This window comes from Pelobates fuscus, chromosome 5 (genome assembly GCF_036172605.1).
Source record: "Pelobates fuscus isolate aPelFus1 chromosome 5, aPelFus1.pri, whole genome shotgun sequence".
NCBI lineage: Eukaryota > Metazoa > Chordata > Amphibia > Anura > Pelobatidae > Pelobates > Pelobates fuscus.
The window spans coordinates 318,252,618-318,274,605 of record NC_086321.1 but is presented as its reverse complement, the minus strand read 5'-3'; the positions used below and the strand labels follow the sequence as shown (position 1 = coordinate 318,274,605).

Genomic DNA, 21,988 nt, shown 5'->3' with positions numbered 1-21,988 from the left:
CCCCCCCAGCATTCCCAAAGGTAAGGAGGCTGGGGGGGGGGGGGTGTTAAATAAAAAAAAAATGTGGTAAAATTTTTTTTACAAAAAATGTGGTAAAAAAAAAAAAAAAAAAATGTGGTAAAAATAAATTTAAAAAAATGTGTTAATGTGGGTGGGTGAGTGTGTGTCTGTTAGTGTTTGTGTTTGTGTCTGTTAGTGTTTGTGTCTGTTAGTGTTTGTGTCTGTTAGTGTTTGTGTCTGTTAGTGTTTGTGTCTGTTAGTGTTTGTGTCTGTTAGTGTGTGTGTCTGTCTGTTAGTGTGTGTGTCTGTCTGTTAGTGTGTGTGTCTGTCTGTTAGTGTGTGTGTCTGTCTGTTAGTGTGTGTGTCTGTCTGTTAGTGTTTGTGTCTGTCTGTTAGTGTGTGTGTGTGTGTCTGTTAGTGTGTGTGTGTGTGTCTGTTAGTGTGTGTGTGTGTGTGTCTGTTAGTGTGTGTGTGTGTCTGTGTCTGTTAGTGTGTGTGTGTGTCTGTTAGTGTGTGTGTCTGTTAGTGAGTGTGTGTGTGTGTCTGTTAGTGAGTGTGTGTGTGTGTGTGTCTGTTAGTGTGTGTGTGTGTCTGTGTCTGTTAGTGTGTGTGTGTGTCTGTTAGTGTGTGTCTGTTAGTGAGTGTGTGTGTGTGTGTGTGTGTCTGTTAGTGTGTGTGTGTGTCTGTTAGTGTGTGTGTGTGTCTGTTAGTGTGTGTGTGTGTGTCTGTGTGTCTGTTAGTGTGTGTGTGCGTGTGTCTGTTAGTGTGTGTGTCTGTTAGTGTGTGTGTCTGTTAGTGTGTGTGTGTGCGTGTGTCTGTTAGTGTGTGTGTGTCTGCTAGTTTGTGTCTGTTACTGAGTGTGAGTGTGTGTCTGCTAGTTTGTGTCTGTTACTGAGTGTGAGTGTGTTTCTGTTAGCTAGTGTATGCGTATCTGTCAGTGAATGTGTGTGTGTGTATTTAGAATGCGGGGCGGGGGGAAAGGTTGGGTGGGGGTGGCGCGGGGGGGGGGGGGGCACCTGAGTTTTGTCCTGCCTAGGGCAGCACAAAACCAGGATACACCACTGCCTGGACCTGAGAGCCAATGTAGTCGTGTGTATGTTTTTACTGTAGTCTACTCTCAGGTCCAGTGGGGAGTACCCCTTGCATGGGGACCTGCATATAAGGCCAGTTGTGACTGCCATTAAACAGAACATTTTACTCTTTCATGATGTCTAGGCTCATGCTTGGGGGATTAAAGAGCTATATTCACTCTTGGGATTGCTATAATCACTATACTCCCTTGGATTACAACACGTCTGCTTTGCTCTCTGGGCTCGGAGAGGTCTACCCACTGGAAGTTGGATCCTGGTCTCCAGGGTGGGTGGAGGACAGTGAGACCCCAAGCTGCGGCAGTTTGTGGGCTTTACGGTGTTATGGTGTCCGGTGCGGTGCTTATGGTACTTAAGGATTACTAGGAAGCAGCGATTGACAGAGGTACCCGGTCGGGGTGCCAGGCGATCTGTCACAGTATGCTAAGTACCAAGAGGGCTTGAACAGGAGAAAAAAGACCAGTTCCTTAAGTCTTTTAACTGATCATTGACAAAAACCCCTCTGGCCAATTTACCATCTTGTTTATAATAAATAATGTGAATAAACAAAGAAACTCAACCTCTGAAATATGCTCCTATTTTCTTTTCAAGTAGATATGGCCCATCATTCCACCATAGAACTTTTTGTTATTTATTGAGGAAATTATTGAAATAAGTGACAAATTTACCTTGCAGACAGGATGGCTTGCTGGTCATTGCCAGTGCAGATGTCCTGGGTAATATATGGGTTAGAGGCACAAGATGTTCCGAGCCGGGTATAGTTAGGTTTGCAAACTGTTAGGAAAAATGGAGCATGGTATCCGGTAGCAAGCTGAATTACGTCAGTGACCAAGGCAGTGGCACACAGCCCGAAGACATGGACACCTAGGTATGTGCAGAGAAGTTGATATTTTAAGGACAATGCACACAATCACTTTTTCCCCACTTACTCCCAAGTCACTTACCCACAAAACGCACTGTTCTGCGTAGAAAAGAATTGAAATTGCAGCCTCCTGCGTTGATACTTCCCTCAGAACTTCCACGACCCTTGAGTTTGGACTGGATACAGTATAGGACTCCTTCGCCAATCATAATCTAATGGAAAGATAGAAAGATTTGCGAATAAAGAGTATCTAGCCTCCCATCTCTACACCACCATGGCATTTTGATAATTTACTCACAGATGCAGCAGGGGCAGCAAATGCAAGACTAAGCAACATGAGAAGCGGAATCAGTTCCTCATTGCTCTCGACATATGGCATGGAGAGTGAACGGTCATGGCACTGGAACCCGCCTTGCGCTGGACGGAATATATCTGTCAGCTCCAGGAAGTACAAAGAAACTATGGAAGATGCTACAATGGGTAGCTGAAATAGAAAAAAACGTTAAAGGAATAAGTAAGCTTTCTGAATGTGTTCTGCAATTAATATATTGTTAAAACTATTTGTCCAAAAGATAAATGAACCAATCACTTGAATAATGAAACTAAATAAAAAACAAATGGATTCATGGGCAAAATCTGGTGCATCTCATCTAGGTCTATAGGGATTGACAAGGACGAGGTTTCCCAACAGGCACATTAGGCACATGCCTGATAGACGTGCCACAGAGGCCTACTCTGTGTGTTAAATGACAGCCGTCCATGGTGTTCTGCCATCTTCCCAGACTTTCCAGTTCAGTAGTCCTAGTAGTTCTTTTATTCATAAAAACATACATCATTATTTCGCCTCAAGACTATTTGTCGACAGCTGTTGATAAAACACCTTATGGCACCAAACATGTTCAGCATTGTGTTTCTATATTTTGTCTTCTGTGCTGCAAACAAGTGGAATATAGTAAATAATATTTAAGTTTCGAAGCCCTTCTGACAAAGCAACTGGTGCAAAATACAATCTAGAAGATATTTGTCCTATGGACTCAACTGGCAGCCCTGTCTTGCACTGCTATGGATTTACTGTTTGCCCAGTTTTGTTTTCTTTCCCCTTCAAATGTAAATAACTTTTTTTTTTTGTATATCGTGTCACCTCGTGTAACCCATAAGAGGAATGCAGGAAAACTGTAAAGTTTGGCTGCACACAATAAAAACACTCAACAATATCCAGTTAACAGACAGATGGAAAGGATAGTGTTAGAATGTCGGTTCCAAGAAGCATTAGGAAGCAGATATTGGCTGCTGAAGTACATGTATGCTGGCAGAAAAAAAACAAATCAAAATGCAAATATTATTAAACTTGCCATATTGAACCTTGTGTAATTATCCCCAAAATACCTGCTATACAAGGCTTCAATTTAAACCTAAGCACTCCCTTACCGTAAACTACCATAACATTAAATCTTAGGCCCTCTTATTGCCTACCTTCAGTTATACAATCATAAAAAAGCTAGCTGCTACAGTCACATGTTTTTGCTGCAGTTTAATTGTTATGTTCACATGACCACAGAATCATTATTGTATTGCTAATGTTTAATGGACATTTTATATGCACTTTTATAAACAGTAGTGAACCAGGTCAGATAGCTCCACAGCAAATTGGACGCAACCTCAAAACCATTTCCAGAACAAAGAGGACACAAAGTTTTACATTCACAATCTTTCATGCCCAAATAACAAGGGGCCCACTCCTAAGCGGCACTCATTGGTGGCCGAACTACCCCTCCATATTGGGGCCTCAGTGGATCCATTGGAGCAAGGGGACTTCTAGAGGGAGTAGCAGTTTGCTACTTCAAACAAGGAGTCATAGTATATTTTTTATTCATTTAATTGTTTTTAACATTGTCATACTGACAGTGACTAGAGGTGGATTTTACCGTTTAATGTAAACATTGCAGTTTCTAAAAAAAAAAACACATTGTTTTACATTGCAGGGTTAATAGGATAGGGAGACTGCACTCAGAACACTTAATTAAGATGAAGTGGTCTGGGTGGCTATAGCCATACCTTTAGTCACCATGGATAGCAGACTGGAGTCTCTCTGTTTTCCCTCAATCGCTGACAAGGATGAGCAGCACAGGAAGGAGAGGGAGCACGATTCATTAGTGGAAGTCTGAGTGTCTGTCTGTATATATGAGTATGGAATATTTATTTTGTATGTGTCCCTTGATGTGTATGTGTCTGTGTGTGTTGCAAACCAGATGTGTTTGTGATGGGTATGAGTGATCATATATGTGTGGTTAATTAAATATTTTTGGCAGAACCTGTGAGTAGTTAGTTGTGTGTTTGGTAATGTAAAGGAAAACTGTCATCAGTTTTTCACTTCTCTCTTTTTAATTCTTTATTTAGTTACAGGCATTCACGTGATGCAATATCATTACAGTGAGTACGAATGGGCTTGCGATATTATGAAACAGCCATACATAATACAGTGCTACTTTTGACAAATTCATCTTCAGTACATAGGGGTTTTATGCTAGAGGTTTGAATGTGTTTGCTTGTAGATCAGAAGATAACACAAAAATAAAAGAGGTTTGTGAACCTTAAAAAGAATAAACCTCAAGATTGGAAATTTTAATAATGCAGAGGGTTGGCAAGATCCTTGTGGGCCCAACTCCTGAGTGCATCATTGGCTATGATATTACTCCCATGGAGCCGAAAACCTTGTGAAATGTGGGTAAAGTGTTCCTGACCTGCGCTATCAACTTGTCCATTGAATAGTTATTTTTGATCTTAGAGAAACCTGTGACATGAACAGGACCTCGTGCTTCAACCTTGATTGTGCCATAGACCAGCGTGCTGCTAGGTTGATCATGTTGAGGAGCATTTGTTAGTGAATTAGTGAATAGTCAAGATAATTAAAAAATAATATATATATTTAAAAAGTGAAAATTTGATTACAGTTGTCCTCTAAAGCTAGTCAGGGAAATGTTTAGGACCAAAAAAAAAAAGTGCAGTACTGGCACGCAATAAACCTGGTGGTGCTAGAATTCAGGCTCAAATGTTTGCAAACCAGCTGTGCCTCCACTGGAATATTTTCATATTGGGAAGCTTCACCATGAATTAGAGCCCGACAGAAGAAGAATGTACTTCAGTTTACAATGTGACATTTGTACCATCAGCGCCTACTTCTTTGAGCAGTTACAGTGGTAGCCCTTTACAGGACCTGAACCACTTGTGCTAGCTCACACCATCTGTGACACTTGTATTGTCTCCAGCAGTCACAAACTGTTTCCTTAGCAATTTCAGCACCTGAGACTTAGACATCAACAGTGACAGCATCTTCTACAGCAGTGTTTCCTAACAATCCAGGTTTTGGATTTAAAACCGCAAAATACATAAATCCTGGATTGTTGGTGGGCCATGAGGGCTGGTTTGAGAACCACTGTTCTACAGCACTCATTCCAGTGACTATAATGCAGTGTGTAACTGGAAATTTATAGGAGGGAGCTGAGACATTCCACGAGCAATGGATGTAATTGATGGGTTTGGGTTGTGACATCTGACCATGAAGAAGAAAACAATCCAGCATTCCATACTGAAACCTTATAGAGATACCACACACAAATGGATTAATGGGCAATTTGATTTAAGAAATATGGGAGCAGAATTAAATATCTTTGTCTGAGATCTGAACCTACCGAGGAAGGTGAGAAATACATCCAAGAGAACTACCACCTGTGTCCCTCCAGCGTCTGCTCTCTCAAAAAAGGAGTGACTTGGTTCTCATTAAATTCACTAGATTCAAGGTGATTCCAGGGTGATATAATGGGAAACAATCTATCGTAACTAATGCTAACTGGAGCATTCACGTAGATATACAATATTGTAAAGGTGGAGTTAGTATTTTTCTTATGAAGACTGTTTCATAGCAACTTAGAATGGGTGACATTTATAATTTTAGCAGATGTTTTGCACAGTCTAATTTAGCCTAAATAATTTTTACTAATACTATTTGAATATCTACCCCCATCTTGCAATAAATAAATAGTTTTACTTACCATGCATTCCTCATTGCGATGCTAGTCTTACCTCCTTGGCTGGGATCATCAGTCTTCAGGATCTCTGCCAATTTAATACTTCCATATAAGGAAGCATTGGAAGGTTGATGTGCATGCGCAGCAAATCGCTGCACTGGGCCAACCAGCATCACTTTATAGAGAGGAACCAAATGGACACATCTCTACAGGGAGTGCTTAGCATCTCCATGCAGAGCCACTAGAGATGGACTAGAGGAGGAGGGTGTAGTGGTTCTGATGCTTGGAGTAACCAATTCAGAAAAATAGGGTCCTTCATTTTCTCACTGAGATGTATCAGATAACCAAAGTTTAAACTGTACTGATATCTCATTTCCTCAACAGGTATGTGAAAATATATGATATGGGATTCACATGTACTACGTGATGTGTGTATCTGACATTCCTTCATAACTCCATGGCCTTCACAATATGCATCAGGGAGGTACCTTACCTTACAATATTTAGATAATAAGCCTTTGTATATATGACAGTTAACATATTTCTATTTCAGCCTTAAAATTGATAATAATATGAAAATATATAGTTTAACCGGGATGGGGGTGTTTTATGACAGTGAGATGAAAGCGTTAAACATTACTAGTCTGTATGTCTTTCTTAATTTCAAATGTTCGAAGAGACACTTTGTTTTGGGGAATGACCAATAATCAGAACTCTTCTGTGAGTTTTTCATGATTTTCTTACCCAATTTATTTTAATACACTAACACATTTTTAACAACATCCACTACTTGCCATGCCATGAGTGGGGGCATGCATACTAAACAGCAAGTCAATGGCTATTCTCTGTAAAAAAAAACAAAAAAAACCAGACTTACCGTACCTGTTCTAAATCTTCTATTCTTCAGTTCTTAAAAAAGGTCAAATTAATATCCATAATACAAGACACACCCAAATTCACAAAAAAATCTGATGGAAAAAACATAGGGCTTTTCCCACTATACAAGCTCCCCGAGGGGCGAACTTAGATTTATTTTATTGCAATGGGTTAGGTTTTTTCTGTCTGTTTTTTATTTTTATTTTATTGCGCCGCATATTAGGGGTATTAAGTTGCCCTTTTTTGGGGGGCTGAAGATAAGATTTTCAAAAAATAAGTATTAGTTTTCATTTTATAGGAATGAGTTTAATGCGTGCCACCAAGGGTTAATACAACTATTTATCTGTTGGCTGCTATTACTAGCAGGCCATAGAGATTAACAGTCAAACAAAATTCAGTGCCAGCAAACGTTTTTACAAATTTTCGGTCAAACCTATTAAACATGAACTTCAGTCAGATGGAAAAAAAATAAAAATTAATCTGACAGAATGAACTAAAACAATGACAATTTTTCTGGTATTTAGTTAATACTGCCCTTATTACAACTATATAATTTTTAGATCATTGCTTTTCGATAATTGTCCCCTCAATTATGCTGCCGTTTCTTTGGGAGAGTGGAGTATGTGTTGTGCAGCAGTTCCTTGTCCTTGTATAAAGATTGAGACTATCTAACCCCTATTTTGCTGAGAAAGATATAGAGGAGAGGAACAGTCCAGAGTCTCAGGAGTATGTAAACCACACGGAACTTGCTTATAAATGATCATGAGCAATTCTTTAATAGACTTCAAAGCACCATGACCACTTCAGTGAATTCAGTATTTTACTTTGAAAGCTACACATATGGAGTTTACCTTAGCTGCCAGAGGTGTAACTCCATGTCCAGCATCATTGGGGTGTCATTAGTTCTGGCCTGGCTAATGTCAATTATGTGCACATTTTTTAGATTGGCATCTGCAGCCCTGTACAAGCTGGAAGCTCGACAATAGAGGAGCAAGGAGCCTGGTGTAGACCCATGTAAGAGGGCAAAACCAATTGGGCCAGGGTACTCCTGACATCATACAAATTACAGTAGGTTGCAATGGTTAAAATGTTTGGAGTAACCCTCTAAATGTTGAGGACTTCTGGCTTACAGAAACTTTGTAATATCACCAACATCTTCTACTGGACTTACAACCAAGATCTCACGTCCCATCGTGAACTTAAAAGCAAGCAATATAAAACACCAACACAACAATCAATTATACTGTCTATCTGCATGCCTATCTATCTATTGATCAAATGCAGAAAGTACTGCTCATTTTTATAATTTTGTTAGCAGAAATCCTAAAATGCTGTCCATATCTCCACTCTCATACCATCTTGAGCATCAAGAAACCAATTGTTAGAAAGGGTTGACTGTCATTTCGAACAAAATGTCTTTTTTCTCCCCCTAAATTGCAGGTTATCATTGTATCACCTGCAACAACTGTTAATCTTTGGCTTAGAGACATTCCTCATTGTCCATTAAGACAGTGTTTTATAGAGCGTGACAAGGAATCTTTAAACGTCATTACCTCCCCCTCTTTTTACCTTAGAGATACTTGTGAATCTTTATTTTAACGAGGGGACTAATCTCTTTTGAATGAGTTATCACACACCCCTCTATGCTTTAGATGGTCACCATGGTGATCATCTGTCTCAAAAATGCAGTTTATAGGGAGATAAGGGTTCTTTTATACTGTGTGTTTTATCCACAGTCACAGTTTGCTCACTACCATAAAAAAATACCACATTGGGCATAGGGGCTTCAAATAATTCACCATAGTGCACACACAACTCCTCTTGTGTAAAGGAGAGATTCTTATTTTTTAAATTAGAGGTCACATGCCCAGGTAGCAATCAGACAATCACACTGGTAACTGTGATCACCTAATAACACCATATTTACAGGCAATAAAGTCATGGGGATGGAGTAGCTTTGCCTGTTGCTCCACAATATGCAAATAAACCTAAGGCTCTTTATTTGATAGATAAAAGATTTGTATTTGTATACAATAATTGTTTTGGGGTGCTATTATTAGTAGAGTCATTATATCCATGGTACCCCTTTTATCAGTCTCACAAAGAGTCCAAGTAGTAATTCTTCTTATGGGCAGGCTAGTAGCAAGCCCTATTATAAAACATAAAAAAAAATGCACCTTTGGCTCAATAAGCACTACCTTCCTTGTGTTTCTGTAGCCAGTCCACGACAGAACAGGTTGACATCAGGTAAAAAATTGTAATATACTCCGCAGATGTCAAAAAGGCTTGATGATGTCACAATGATGAAGCTTGTTGATTTGGTGCCAAAACATGAATTTCTGCACAGGAAATTTAGTTTGAAATAAATGTAATACAGCAGTTGGTTTTCCAGCTGCCTGTCTGCTTTGAGTGGCCAGGGTGTGTCTTCGGTGGATTCTTGGTTGACAGTCTGTCAGTGAGGTTTTAAACATACATTCCCAGTTTTTCAGTCTCCGGACTACAGTAGAATTAATTGTCCTGTACCCAGATATGGGCAATGATAATGAAGAAGATTTGGTGGTGTCCGCAATAAAACACATTTTATGTCTAATCAAAGCAATCAAATTTATGATGGTAGCAGTTTGATGAATAGAGGTGTAATAAGATTGTATTTCATCATTAGTAAGATGGTACAAATATGTTCCAGTCCATCCATTTTCTAATGAACTGACGAAACAGGAATGGAATACAGAGAGAACCTCTACAGAACCTTATTTTAACACCCAGAGATTCCAACAAATCTTAACTATGGAGAAACAATAAGTTTTTATGGAGCAAAAACCACCCAAAGTGGATGTTGCAATATCCAAATTAGCAAAGCAAACTATTTTTTGCTGGGCGATGGATTGTAAGTCATAAGAACAGAGCCTATGTGGTGGCATGTACCCAGGGTAAGATTCTTCTGGCTGTATCTGTATCAAGAGCTCAGAAACACTGACTATCTCAGCTGGAAATGGCTATAAAGATGAATACTCCAAGATTTTGTATTTTCAATTATTGGATGCCTAAGATGGCAGTTGACTGTGATGCTTCACAAGAGTCACTGACGTTGGCCACCACTGCACCATTGCTTTAGTGGATGGTGCTCTTTATGGACCCTATCTGGACCCTATCTGTAATCCCACATCATCAGCCTGCCCTGTTAGGACCAGTAAAGTTTTTGGGAAAAAAGGTTAGAAGTTAGAAGATAGTCCTTTGTTCCTTATCATGAAATATATCATGCAATGTACTCTTATTTTTTATGACTCTAAAATCAGATGAATAGTTCAGGCTGGCTATGGTTCTAAATCTAAAAATGACACTTTTATAAGGAATTTGGGTCCAAAAGATTGGATAGTTTTGTTGGCCCTCTATGATTGTTTTGTACAAGCAGCGCAATAACACTGGTATTTCTTGTGCCCGGCAGAATGGAAGCCTTGAACATTTCCAGTTCAAGGTGGAATCATTTGGGCTGGTTTTTGCCCATTAGGTATTTACATCTGTCATTATCATATACTATCTAAGATGATAAAGAAACAAAACAGATTCAGTGGGTAAACTCTACTACAGTATTGTATATTAACCAACAAAGCAGGTATATGATTCTCCGCAGCCTAGCCCTCTAAGTTCTGGAGAGGTTAGAATCATGAATAATGTAGTGGACAATATAATAGCTTATATTTGCAGACATTTACAATAGGGAACTGGATATTAAATAATGGAATTTTCAAAAGTAGAGAATGGCCTGTCAACTTATCAACTTTATGGTAAAACAGATAAAGTGCATATAGATAGAGAGGTTGAGTTCACTGAATACTGGGGACAAAATTGGATGAGCTGGCCTACATTTTCCTCCAGTTTCAATAATATCATGGGTTCTACAAAAGGTCAAGTCAGAAAAGGCTTGTGTAATATCAACCACATCCTTTTGGCTAAAAGGGCATAGTTTCTGGATGTACTACACCTGCACAGGGGCCAATATTGACTACTGCCTCAAAGATCAGGGGTACTGACCGTTTGGGAGAGGCCAGTATTGGTACTAGACTGCATCAGTTTTGCTGCATGGAAATCTCTGAAATGGGGCAGGATCCCTACGAAACATGTAAGGCATTAGAATTTTGAAAGCTCATGGTAACAGACGTGATGGTGCCGCTGCCAAATTCAGACACAAACCGGAGATTGATCCGAGAGATCCGAAGGAGTACCTCAGAGTGAGGTCTGAGGTGGAACGCACGCCAACCTCCCCGGCGGCTAAGACGCAGGACAAATTATAACTCCCACATATCTCATCCATCCACAGGATCCTACTAGCAGGTTACATTGACTGATACTGAGCTTATTTTTGCTTTATGATCACATAATTTTTGTGAGCGTTTTTAACCCCTTAGTGACCAGACTGCTTTTCAATTTTCTTAGTGTTTGGACTAGGGCTGTTTTTACATTTCTCCAGTGTTTGTGTTTAGCTGTAATTTTCCTCTTACCCATTTACTGTACTCACACATTATATTATTTACTATAAAGCAAATTATAAAATATGCTGGAATTTTTTTTTCTTTTAAAAACCCTTTTTCTAACTTTGACCCCCAAAATCTGTTACGCATCTACAACCACCAAAAACACCCATCCTAAATAGTTTCTAAATTTTGTCCTGAGTTTAGAAATACCCAATGTTAATATGTTCTTAGCTTTTTTTTTTTTTTTGTGGAAAGTTATCAGGCTATAAGTACAAGTAGGACATTGCTGTTTCAAAATATATATTGTTAAACTGTATCAATAGTGACATTGTAACACCGTTATCTGTCATAAATCTCTGAATCACACCAATATGGGTATTCAATATGGGGTATGTCCAGTCTTTTTTAGTAGCCACTTAGTCACAAACACTGGCCAAAGTTAGTTTTTTATATTTGTGTGTTAAAAATGAAAAAAATAACTATTATGCTAATTATTATGCTAATTTTGGCCAGTGGAGTAGTGACCTTTGGATTTAGCAGAGATTAGGTCATTAGTAACTTTGATAAGAGCAGTCTCAGTAGAGTGGAGAGGGCGGAAGCCAGACTGAAGAGGGTCAAGGAGAGAGTTGGAATTAAGGAAGTGAGACACATGGGTAAAGACAAGTCTTTCCAAAATCTTTGAGAAAGGGAGCAGGGATATGGGACGATAGTTAGAGGGGGAGGATGGGTCAAGAGATTTTTTTTTTCAGGAAAGGTACTACAGTGGCATGTTTAAGGTCAGCAGGAACAGTGCCAGAAGAGAGAGAGCAGTTAAAGATGTGTGTTAGGGTAGGCACAAGACAAGGGGAGAGAGATCTGATGAGGTGAGATGGGGCAGGATTGAGCGGGCAAGTGGTGGGGCGAGAGGAATGGAGAAGCGCAGCCACCTCTTGTTCAGTAGCCGGGGAGAAAGTCTGGAGGGTAGGGAAAGCATGATTTACGTGTGGTTTAGAAGAGAATGGCAAGGAGGGGAGAATTGTTTCCTTAGCTGTTCAATCTTGTCGGTGAAGTATCATGCAAAGCTATCAGCTGTAAGGTATATGTGATCTAAGTATATATAATTTAATTTTAAACTGTTTTATACCTCGCAATCACTTGGCCCAGGAGGGCCAGAACGGAATCAGGGGGACTCCCTTGGATTGCTGGTGACCGGGTAAGTGAATCGGATGGCGGGGACGCCCGCCGTCCTTAAGGGGTTAATATATGTATATATTAATAAAAAAATACACTTAGTATGTCGTTATATACACATATAATATATGTACATATATCTCATATATACATACATATATATATATATATATATATATATATATTTCATATTTTTTTTATTTTATTTTTTTTAAATGTTACTTATTTTACTGAGTGCCCCAACCCCTCGAGGCACTCAGCAGACAGGCAGAGCATCGGAAGCCTGTCTGATGGCTTCCGATGCTCTGCCTCACTGCCGGACGCCACGTGGAGGAACCCAGAAGTAATCGTTTCGGAATAGTGATCACCCGGCGGCTCGGCAGTGAGGGGGGATATTGCAGGATGCCTCGACTTCCAGCGCTCATATTTAGTGAGTTAGTGCATATTATTCTTCATGCACGGAAGAAGTTCAAATCATGAAAAATTTAGCAATTCAAAACCCTTCCAAGCTGATTTAGCAGCTTGGGAACTTCTGACGCTCCGAAATTAATAGTAGAGGCGGGGAGCAGTGACTGGCAAACTCCAGGTAAGAGGGTAAACCATTAAAAAAACGGTTTGACTACTTACAATAGAGGGGCACCAGAAATTCCAGGCAGCATCAGCACTACAGCAATCGAGTTCCTTTAATATGTATCAATGATTTTGTCTAATTAATCCTTTCAAAGGACGTGACATTCAAAAGTTACAAATACATAACTGTTGATAATTGGTGCTAATCCTTTTTGTCTGGGAATTTTAATGCCAGCCATTGTTCCAACCTACCAATAGGCAAATTGCACTCAATATGTTTGAATTTATGTGTCACAATCAAAAGCTCACATCAAAGCTCTGCTACCCAGTGTTATTATCATAGCATGAAAAATATTCAATAAAAATATACCACAAAAAAATGAGGATTATCGTAGGAGTACACCATCTCTTGGAAGGTCTCCACAGCCTGTCTGAAGAATCACTCACCTCCACAAAATAGAAACAGGGAAGCAGTGTCATGCTGTCCTTTGGAGGGCGGGCTTTGTTCTTCTCTTTAGGAGATATCATGGCCCCCACTGGGCTGAAAGATGAGAGTGGGGGGCCCAGAGGACACCTGTGTAAGATAAGACGAAAATAAATCTTGGCATTTATAGTTTTTAAAAGACATCACTAATATATGGAATATATGAAAAGCTGCTTCACTTAAAGGGACACTATAGTCACCAAAACACCTTAGCTTAATGAACTAGTTTTTTTTTTGTAGATCATACCCATTGTCAGTGGCGTACTAAGTATGTAGTGGGGGTGTGGGTGGTCCGCCCGGGTACCACTCACTAGGGGGTGCCATGACCAGGGCGGCCTTAGGATGTGTGAGCTGTGCACAGGGACAGGTTGCCATGGCAGCCACACAGCTCACACACGCAGGGACAGGCAGCCGCAGAACTTTAAAACTGCCACATCTAAAACAAACAGGACAGAGCTAATGGGCAGCAGGGGCGGAGCCAAACCAGCAGCAGGGGCAGAGCTAAACACAGCCTCCATCCGCTACTGTTACTGCTGCACATCGAGGGGAAGCAGGATGGGGTCCTTGCTTCCCCAACAACTACACACCAGGGACTGAATTCACTTCTCCTCCCTCCCAAGCTGACTGTAAGTCAGAGGAAGGGAGAGAGAGTGTGAGTGTGTGTGTGACTGTCTGCCTGTAACTGTGTGTGACTGTGTGTGTGACTGTCTGCCTGTAACTGTGTGTGTGACTGTCTGCCCGTAATTGTGTGTGTGTGTGACTGTCTGCCCGTAATTGTGTGTGTGTGACTGTGCGTGTGACTGTCTGCCTGTAACTGTGTGTGTCTGTCTGCCTGTGACTGTGCGTGTGAGACTGCCATCCTGTAACTGTGCGTGTGTGTGTGACTGTCTGCCTGTGACTGTGTGTGTGTGTGTGTGACTGTCTGCCTGTAACTGTGCGTGTGTGTGTTTGTGTGTGTGACTGCCTGCCTGTGACTGTGTGTGTGTGTCTGTCTGCCTGTAACTGTGTGTGTGTGTGACTGTCTGCCTGTAACTGTGCGTGTGACTGCCTGCCTGTGACTGTGTGTGTGAGACTGCCATCCTGTAACTGTGCGTGTGTGTGTGACTGCCTGCCTGTAACTGTGCGTGTGACTGTCTGCGTGTGAGACTGCCATCCTGTAACTGTGCGTGTGTGTGACTGTCTGCCTGTGACTGTGTGTGTGTGTGTGTGTGACTGTCTGCCTGTAACTGTGCGTGTGTGTGTTTGTGTGTGTAACTGTGCGTGTGACTGTCTGCCTGTGACTGTGCGTGTGAGACTGCCATACTGTAACTGTGCGTGTGTGTGACTGTCTGCCTGTGACTGTGTGTGTGTGTGTGTGACTGTCTGCCTGTAACTGTGCGTGTGTGTGTTTGTGTGTGACTGCCTGTGACTGTGTGTGTGTGTGTGACTGTCTGCTTGCTTGTGACTGTGTGTGTGAGACTGCCATCCTGTAAATGTGCGTGTGTGTGAGACTGCCTGCCTGTAACTGTGTGTGTGTGTGGCTGTCTTTCTGTGACTGCCATCTTGTAACTGTGTGTGAGACTGCCTGCCTGTAACTGTGTGTGTGTGTGTGACTGTCTTTCTGTGACTGTGTGTGTGACTGTGTGTGTGTGTGTGACTGTCTGCCTGTAACTGTGTGTGTGACTGTCTGCCTGTAATTGTGTGTGACTGTACGTGACTGCCCGTAATTGTGTGTGTGTGTGTGTGATTTTTCTGCCTGTAACTGTGTGTGTGACTGTCTGCCCATAATTGTGTGTGTGTGTGTGTGTGACTGTGCATGTGACTGTCTGCCTGTAACTGTGTGTGTCTGTCTGCCTGTGACTGTGTGTGTGTGTGTGTGTGTGTGTGACTGTGTGTGTGAGACTGCCAACCTGTAACTGTGTGTGTGACTGTCTGCCTGTAACTGTGTGTGTGACTGTCTGCTTGTGACTGTGTGTGTGAGACTGCCATCCTGTAACTGTGCGTGTGTGTGTGTGTGTGTGTGTAACTGTGCGTGTGACTGTCTGCCTGTTACTGTGTGTGACTGTGCGTGTGATTGTCTGCCTGTGACTGTGCGTGTGTGTGTGTGTGACTGTCTGCTTGTGACTGTGTGTGTGAGACTGCCATCTTGTAACTGTGCATGTGTGTGAGACTGCCTGCCTGTAACTGTGTGTGTGTGACTGTCTTTCTGTGACTGTGTTTATGCCTGTAACTGTGTGTGTGACTGTCTGCTTGTGACTGTGTGTGTGAGACTGCCATCCTGTAACTGTGCGTGTGTGTGTGTGTGTGTGTAACTGTGCGTGTGACTGTCTGCCTGTTACTGTGTGTGACTGTGCGTGTGATTGTCTGCCTGTGACTGTGCGTGTGTGTGTGTGTGTGACTGTCTGCTTGTGACTGTGTGTGTGAGACTGCCATCTTGTAACTGTGCATGTGTGTGAGACTGCCTGCCTGTAACTGTGTGTGTGTGACTGTCTTTCTGTGACTGTGTTTATGCCTGTAACTGTGTGTGTGACTGTCTGCCTGTGACTGTGTGTGTTTGTGTGTGTGTGACTGCCTGTAACTCTATGTGTGTGACTGTCTGCATGTAACTGTGTGTGTGTGACTGTCTTCCTGTGATTGGATGTGTGACTATGTGGGACTGGACTTTGAAGACTGTTGCTAATATTACCCCTTTGTTAGGGGGTTTTAGAGGGAGAGGCAGCTTTTTGGGGGAAGGGGTGCAGGAGTTTTATGGAAGGGGGGGGGGGGTGCAGGGGTTTGTAGAAGGGGGGGAAGGGATTTTGTTTAAGGGGGGCTGAACACAGGATCTGCCACAGGTGCCAAATGTTCTAGGTACGCCCTTGCCCATTGTAGATCATATCCCAGCAGTCTCACTGTTCAATTCTCTGCCATTTAGGAGTTTAATCACTTTGTTTATACAGCCCTAGGCACACCTCCCTGCATGTGATTTACACATCCTTCCTAAACACGTCCTGTAAAGAGTCATATGACGTTTACGCTACCTTTATTGCAAATTATGTTTAGTTTAGAATTTTGAATCTCCTGCTCTGTTAATAGCTCACAAAACCCTGCATGAGCCTCCTGTGTGTGAATGAAGTTCAATTTACAGAGCAGGAGATACAAACTTTTAAATGAAGTTAACATCTGACTGAAAATTTATATTTTTTGTTTTCATGCAGACTGTATGACTCACAGCCAGGGGAGGTATGGCTGGAGCTGCATAAACAGAAACAATAGTGATTTAATTTCTAAATGGCAGAGACTTGAGCAGTGAAACTTCAGAGGCATGATCTATACACTATAACTGCTTCATTAAGCTAAAGTTGTTTTGGTGGTTATAGTGTCTTTACTGCCAGAAACATTGTTTTGTTTCGTTTTAGGAAACATTTCACAAGCTCCACTCATTTTGCTTTTGCTGGGAGTACATGTGCTCACATATATTTTTTCCTTTTTCAAAAATATCGTCAAAGATCCTCATGGTAGTGCAGCTCCCCTCCAAGTTTTTATTTTTATTTAAATCAAACCTCTTGGTTCGGTCTAATTATAAGTGCATGTTAGAATAAAACATGCTGTGTCTGCATTTCCTCCTCCCCTTATTGATGGCTAGAAATGCAGTTGACAGACTAATCAACGCCAATGTTTTAGATGTTTTTTTTTTTTTTTTTTTTTTAATAGTCCCTTTTTCTGGATATAGACCTCTCATACCTGCTTAGTCTGCTTTAACAGGATTTATGACATCACCCATTGGCTTTGCATTGGGTCTATGTATTGTTCTGTCTCCCAGCACTGTTGTTGCATGACAGAACCTGAGGGTGGAGTAGGACCTCTTCAAAGTTGCTGCTGTTTCCCAAATGCATGGATCTATAGGTGCAAATATGTCCAAGTGTTCTCTATCCTACCAGTCAAACACTGATTTAATAGATCAGATTTTCATTTTAAACCAGCATTGGAACATTCAACATATATATCTTTTTTTTTTTTTTTACATGCTACCACATAAGTTCGGTTTTAGTCAGTCAAGAATCATAATTATTCAAAAGGATTTAATTTTTTTTTTTTTTTTTTAAATAAAACTTATTTTTCACTTACAGAGCAAAAGGCAAGCTAGTTGTTATATCAGAGGAAACTGACGGGCCTATGGGGTTTTAAGGGTATTTCAGTCATTACATGTGTCTATGAGCAGTACTAAATACATGACTGCAATTGGCAAAACGTGGCATTGTATAAAAAGACCATTGTTTATGCAAGATAAAAAGACATCTGAAATGATTTTAGGGTTCTTATCTCGCAGATTTAACAATACAATGAAATATCAAGATTATCACATCATTCTCTTATGCAAGAGCAAGCTATATAACATGTGGGACTTTATAAAATGAGTGTTTTGAAATGCAAAGCATAGACACATACATAATATTGTACCTGGAGATATAATATTAGGAGGAGATTAAACCTTATGGCAGGTAACATTACTCAGAATTAATAATATGCATATCATGTAAACATATGAACATATAAAACACACACACTCACATATATCACATTTAATATGATAATAAAAGATGAGATGTTATTAACATGATATATATTATGATACCAATAATATAATAAAATACTGAGTGATAAATGTACATATACACAACTGGATATGCCAACATGACAGCGTGCAGTCATTATGGTATATCATTAAATTTAGCCTACTAACATGCCAAGGGATATTATATGTAGAATAATATATTAATAAGCAATGTGATATAGTGACATGTATGCATGAATATAATAAAATGAAGTGTATAAGTAAATGCATGCACATAAAACCATGCCTAGCAATAATACAGGCAGGGTAATGTGATATAATTAAATGAAGCACACAATTAAATTATGCAAAATTACATGCACAGCAAATGAATTGAATATTATCTGCACATAATGAATAGCCCAGACTCCTAGTGCATCTTCCAAGCAGACACATACAGGCACACACCTCTTCAGAGATACCCAATTATTGCATTTACCTGTCGAAGTAGGAAGATGCAGGACAGATGGTGGTAGCATCAATTCTACCCTAACTGGAGAAAAAGGAACAAAGACGGTGGTAGATAATAAGGAGCGAGGGTAAGACAGAGATGGATGTCGATAAAAAAAAAATAGGGGTTGGAAGGAGAAAGACAAGGGGGGTTGAGGGGTGGGGGGAGGTATTTCGGGTACCAGTAATCTCTATACTCCTATTCAACAATAGAGAGCTAGATGAGACCAGGGAAGGGAGTGACACTCCTATATGGCTGAAAGAGGAAAGAAAACGTGCAAGCTAAAAAGACCACCTCTACAAATCAGCCCAGCATGGCCAGCCCTCCATAGGGATATACCTCCAACAATGACCCTAAGCTAGTCAGGTCAGGTCTGTTGTTAGTCTGACCCGAGAATGGTGGAGAGACAGAGCGGCTGGGGGAATTACTGGCTGAGACTGGGAGAGACAATGAGTGGAGGTTTGTGTAGAAGAGACAGGAATTGAGAGAGAGAGAGCTGGGCTGGAGGGACAGACAGAGGAGGAGGCAGAGATGTAAAGAGGCAGTCTGCAGCACACACCAAAGCCACCACCACCACAGCCTGATGGTGTGTGTGCTTGCTAATCAATATATATATGACTAAATGCATGTATATCTGTTGTGCTGAACACTCATTTTATGTATGTGTGAGTTTGCATGGGTAAAAGTGTCTAGCTGTTACCTGAGTATCAATATATTGTTATTATTTTTTAATTTTTTTTCAACGTGTTTTGTATCTGGCCCTATGAATATCTGTATGGATACCTGCAGTGAATCAAGTGAACCCATCATTGTTAAACACACCCTTAACACAATCAATGAAAAAATATATTATATATTGATATAATATTGAGATTTAAATGGTCAAAAAGCTTTATTCACTATACAGGGAACTGGCAAATAGCAAAATGCAAACGGAAACATTCAAGATTGAAAAAAATAATGGATTCTAAAAAAATTTTTTTTTTAACTTAGATTTTTCGCAAAATGTTCTCGAAAATTGTATTGTTTAAACCCTGAAATCACCATAATCACTTATGGTGTAAGGAGGCTATATGTGCCAGCCATTGCTTTTTTCTTAAATATATTTTTTTTCAGTTGGTTTCGCCAAAATCCAGGGTCTGTTTGACACTTTAAGCCCACCCTGTGTGCCGCTTAAGTGTTAATGGATGTTTCACCTTATATTTACCTGCCCATGATATTTCTACGGGTTGGAAGGCTTTGGCTGTGCCAAATCACTGTAACCCCCTTCAAAACAATGCAAGTGAGACAGGCCAGCTTTAAAGGGGTTAAGACTGATTTGATACAGCTGGGGTGGGCTTTGGGTGGTGCAGAAACTCAAACTTTTTGAAAACTGACAAAAACCTATCGAACTTCACCCATAGTCTCCATACACCATAACCACTACAATAAGCTGGAGTATCCCTTCAAGTTATGTTTTTCCTGCAACGAGTCAATATGTGTTTTAGTTTTACTTGCACATAATGGGTGTGCACACCAAACTTCACTGATGTAGAAAATAAAAGGACAGTTTGTTTGTGCATTTGTATTTGGCTGGAATGACCGTGATGCTAAATTAAATGACATCATGAATTAAAAAAAAAAAAATACACTTGTGCAGTAATACACCATGCAAAGATATACACTCTGAGAATGTTTAAAGCACACAGCATATATCAGTAAGTCCCCTGAGAGTACATCTATTGTGTTAACATGTGATCAGCTCCCCCCCTGGTTTCCATAGAGAAATTTCAGACTTTCGGAGGAACAAAAGAAACATGGAAGGATTGTGTGAGTGCAAGTGCATGGGGGCGTTGGGAAAGAGAAAAGGGGTATACTAATGTTGGCCATGTAACCACTGTCTATGCTGTATAAAAAGACAAGACGTTAGTCAACATTTATTTTAAAGGACCTAATAGCTCAAAAAGATCTGCATGTGCTGAGCATCTCATACTGTGTGTCCCAGTTACCTAGCAACAGGAAGATGTGCCTGCCGCCTCTTGGGCACCTGCCCTCCTGCCCCCACCTCGTTCCCTGAGGCGCTTCTGTAAATACTGAACTAGCATCGGAGCGCACAGTGAATGGGATAACAAATATATTGCAGTGCTTCTCTTAAATAGCAGGCATCACATCAGCATTTAATGTTGTTGTTTTTTTATAAAGGGGGGGGGGGGGTGGGGGGGAGAGGGTTATTTGATAAACATGTACACCAACATTTTAATTGTCTCCATGATATGCTTCTGGCAGTGGAATTGTTAATTCTTGCTCTGGAGTGATGGACCAGCTTATCACACTGATATACTGGAATGATGGTTATGCCGCAATCTATGTGTGTGTGTGTGTCTGCTCCTTCTAAATATAAATACTTTAAAATGTCCCTTCCTCCAATAAGACAATGTCTATCCTGATGCTAAAGCTTTTGGCCATTTTTATGCCACTACCCATTTTCCCTTACGATGGCAACCCAAATCCATGCCAAGAGGCATAGCTCAAAACCCTTACATTACCAATTAAACACTCATTTAACTTCATTGTGTTCCTCATACAACAAGGGATTCCACATGACATTTATAAAAAAAATAAAAAAAAATAAAAAAAAAAGTCTACTGGACAGTCACAGCTTATACCAGGTGCCCAAAAGGTAGATTCCCAGTTGTTGTAGAACTACAACTACCTTGATGCTTTGCATGCTTTTTGGAATACCTTTACAATGGCAAAGCATCGTGGAAGCTGTCGTTTTAAAACATTTGGTGATCTACCTTTTGGGCACCCCTGGCCTATACCAATAATGGCATGTTTTAGCCTGAGCACCAAATCTTTGTCGAAGTTGAGTTTCTTTCACCCTTTTATCATCTAACTACTTTCTTGCCTTTTTAATTACTCCACTGTACACTCTCCACATTGTAGTTCCTGCTTCTCTCTGCTTGAGTTTTAATTTATCTCCTTTCCATAGTTCTGTCCTCTGATCCATATCAATTTATCGTCCCAGCCATATAATGATGTTTGTGCCCTATTTCTGCTCCTCTCAACCAGTGCCTTTCGTAACACACTTTCCATATAAGCTATCTTTTAGAGCTCACTCCACTCCTTTCATTTTACCTTCTCTCCGCTGCACTCCCCGGGCCTGCCTAAATCTGATGTATGTGTTGTGTGCGTATCGGCACTCTATCCTACACGTGCCCTGTGTAAAAGGTTCAAGAAAGTGGAGAAGGAGATAGAAGGAGATAGAAAGAAAAGTAGAGAGAGAATAATCCTTAGGCGATCTAGGGCTCGAGCGCGGGAGGCTGAGGCGCAGCAGGGGGGGGGGAGGAAGAGGGGGAGAGAGCGCAGCACACTCTCCGAGCGGGAATCGCCTGTGTGCCCCTCAGGGCCCACCCCCCGGGCCGCCGCGTCCATCTC

General features: G+C 40.8%; 1 protein-coding gene across 2 annotated transcripts in view; it reads right to left on the bottom strand.

The window, feature by feature from the left end:
• Window positions 1–19,044, bottom strand: part of PLPPR3 (phospholipid phosphatase related 3) — a 54,546-nt gene extending 35,502 nt beyond the window's left edge. The window contains exons 1-5 of one of the 2 annotated variants that reach the window (XM_063455572.1): window positions 18,560–19,044; window positions 13,511–13,637; window positions 2,249–2,434; window positions 2,033–2,162; window positions 1,757–1,952 (exon numbers count right to left, since the gene is read on the bottom strand). In XM_063455572.1, coding sequence (XP_063311642.1) covers window positions 1,757–1,952; window positions 2,033–2,162; window positions 2,249–2,434; window positions 13,511–13,591 — 593 coding nt within the window. In that variant the 5' untranslated portion in view covers window positions 13,592–13,637; window positions 18,560–19,044. Of the gene's footprint in view, window positions 1–1,756; window positions 1,953–2,032; window positions 2,163–2,248; window positions 2,435–4,005; window positions 4,083–13,510; window positions 13,638–18,559 lie in introns of those variants that run through there. The other variant, XM_063455573.1, reaches the window with a different exon arrangement.
• Between the last annotated feature and the right edge of the window lie 2,944 nt (window positions 19,045–21,988).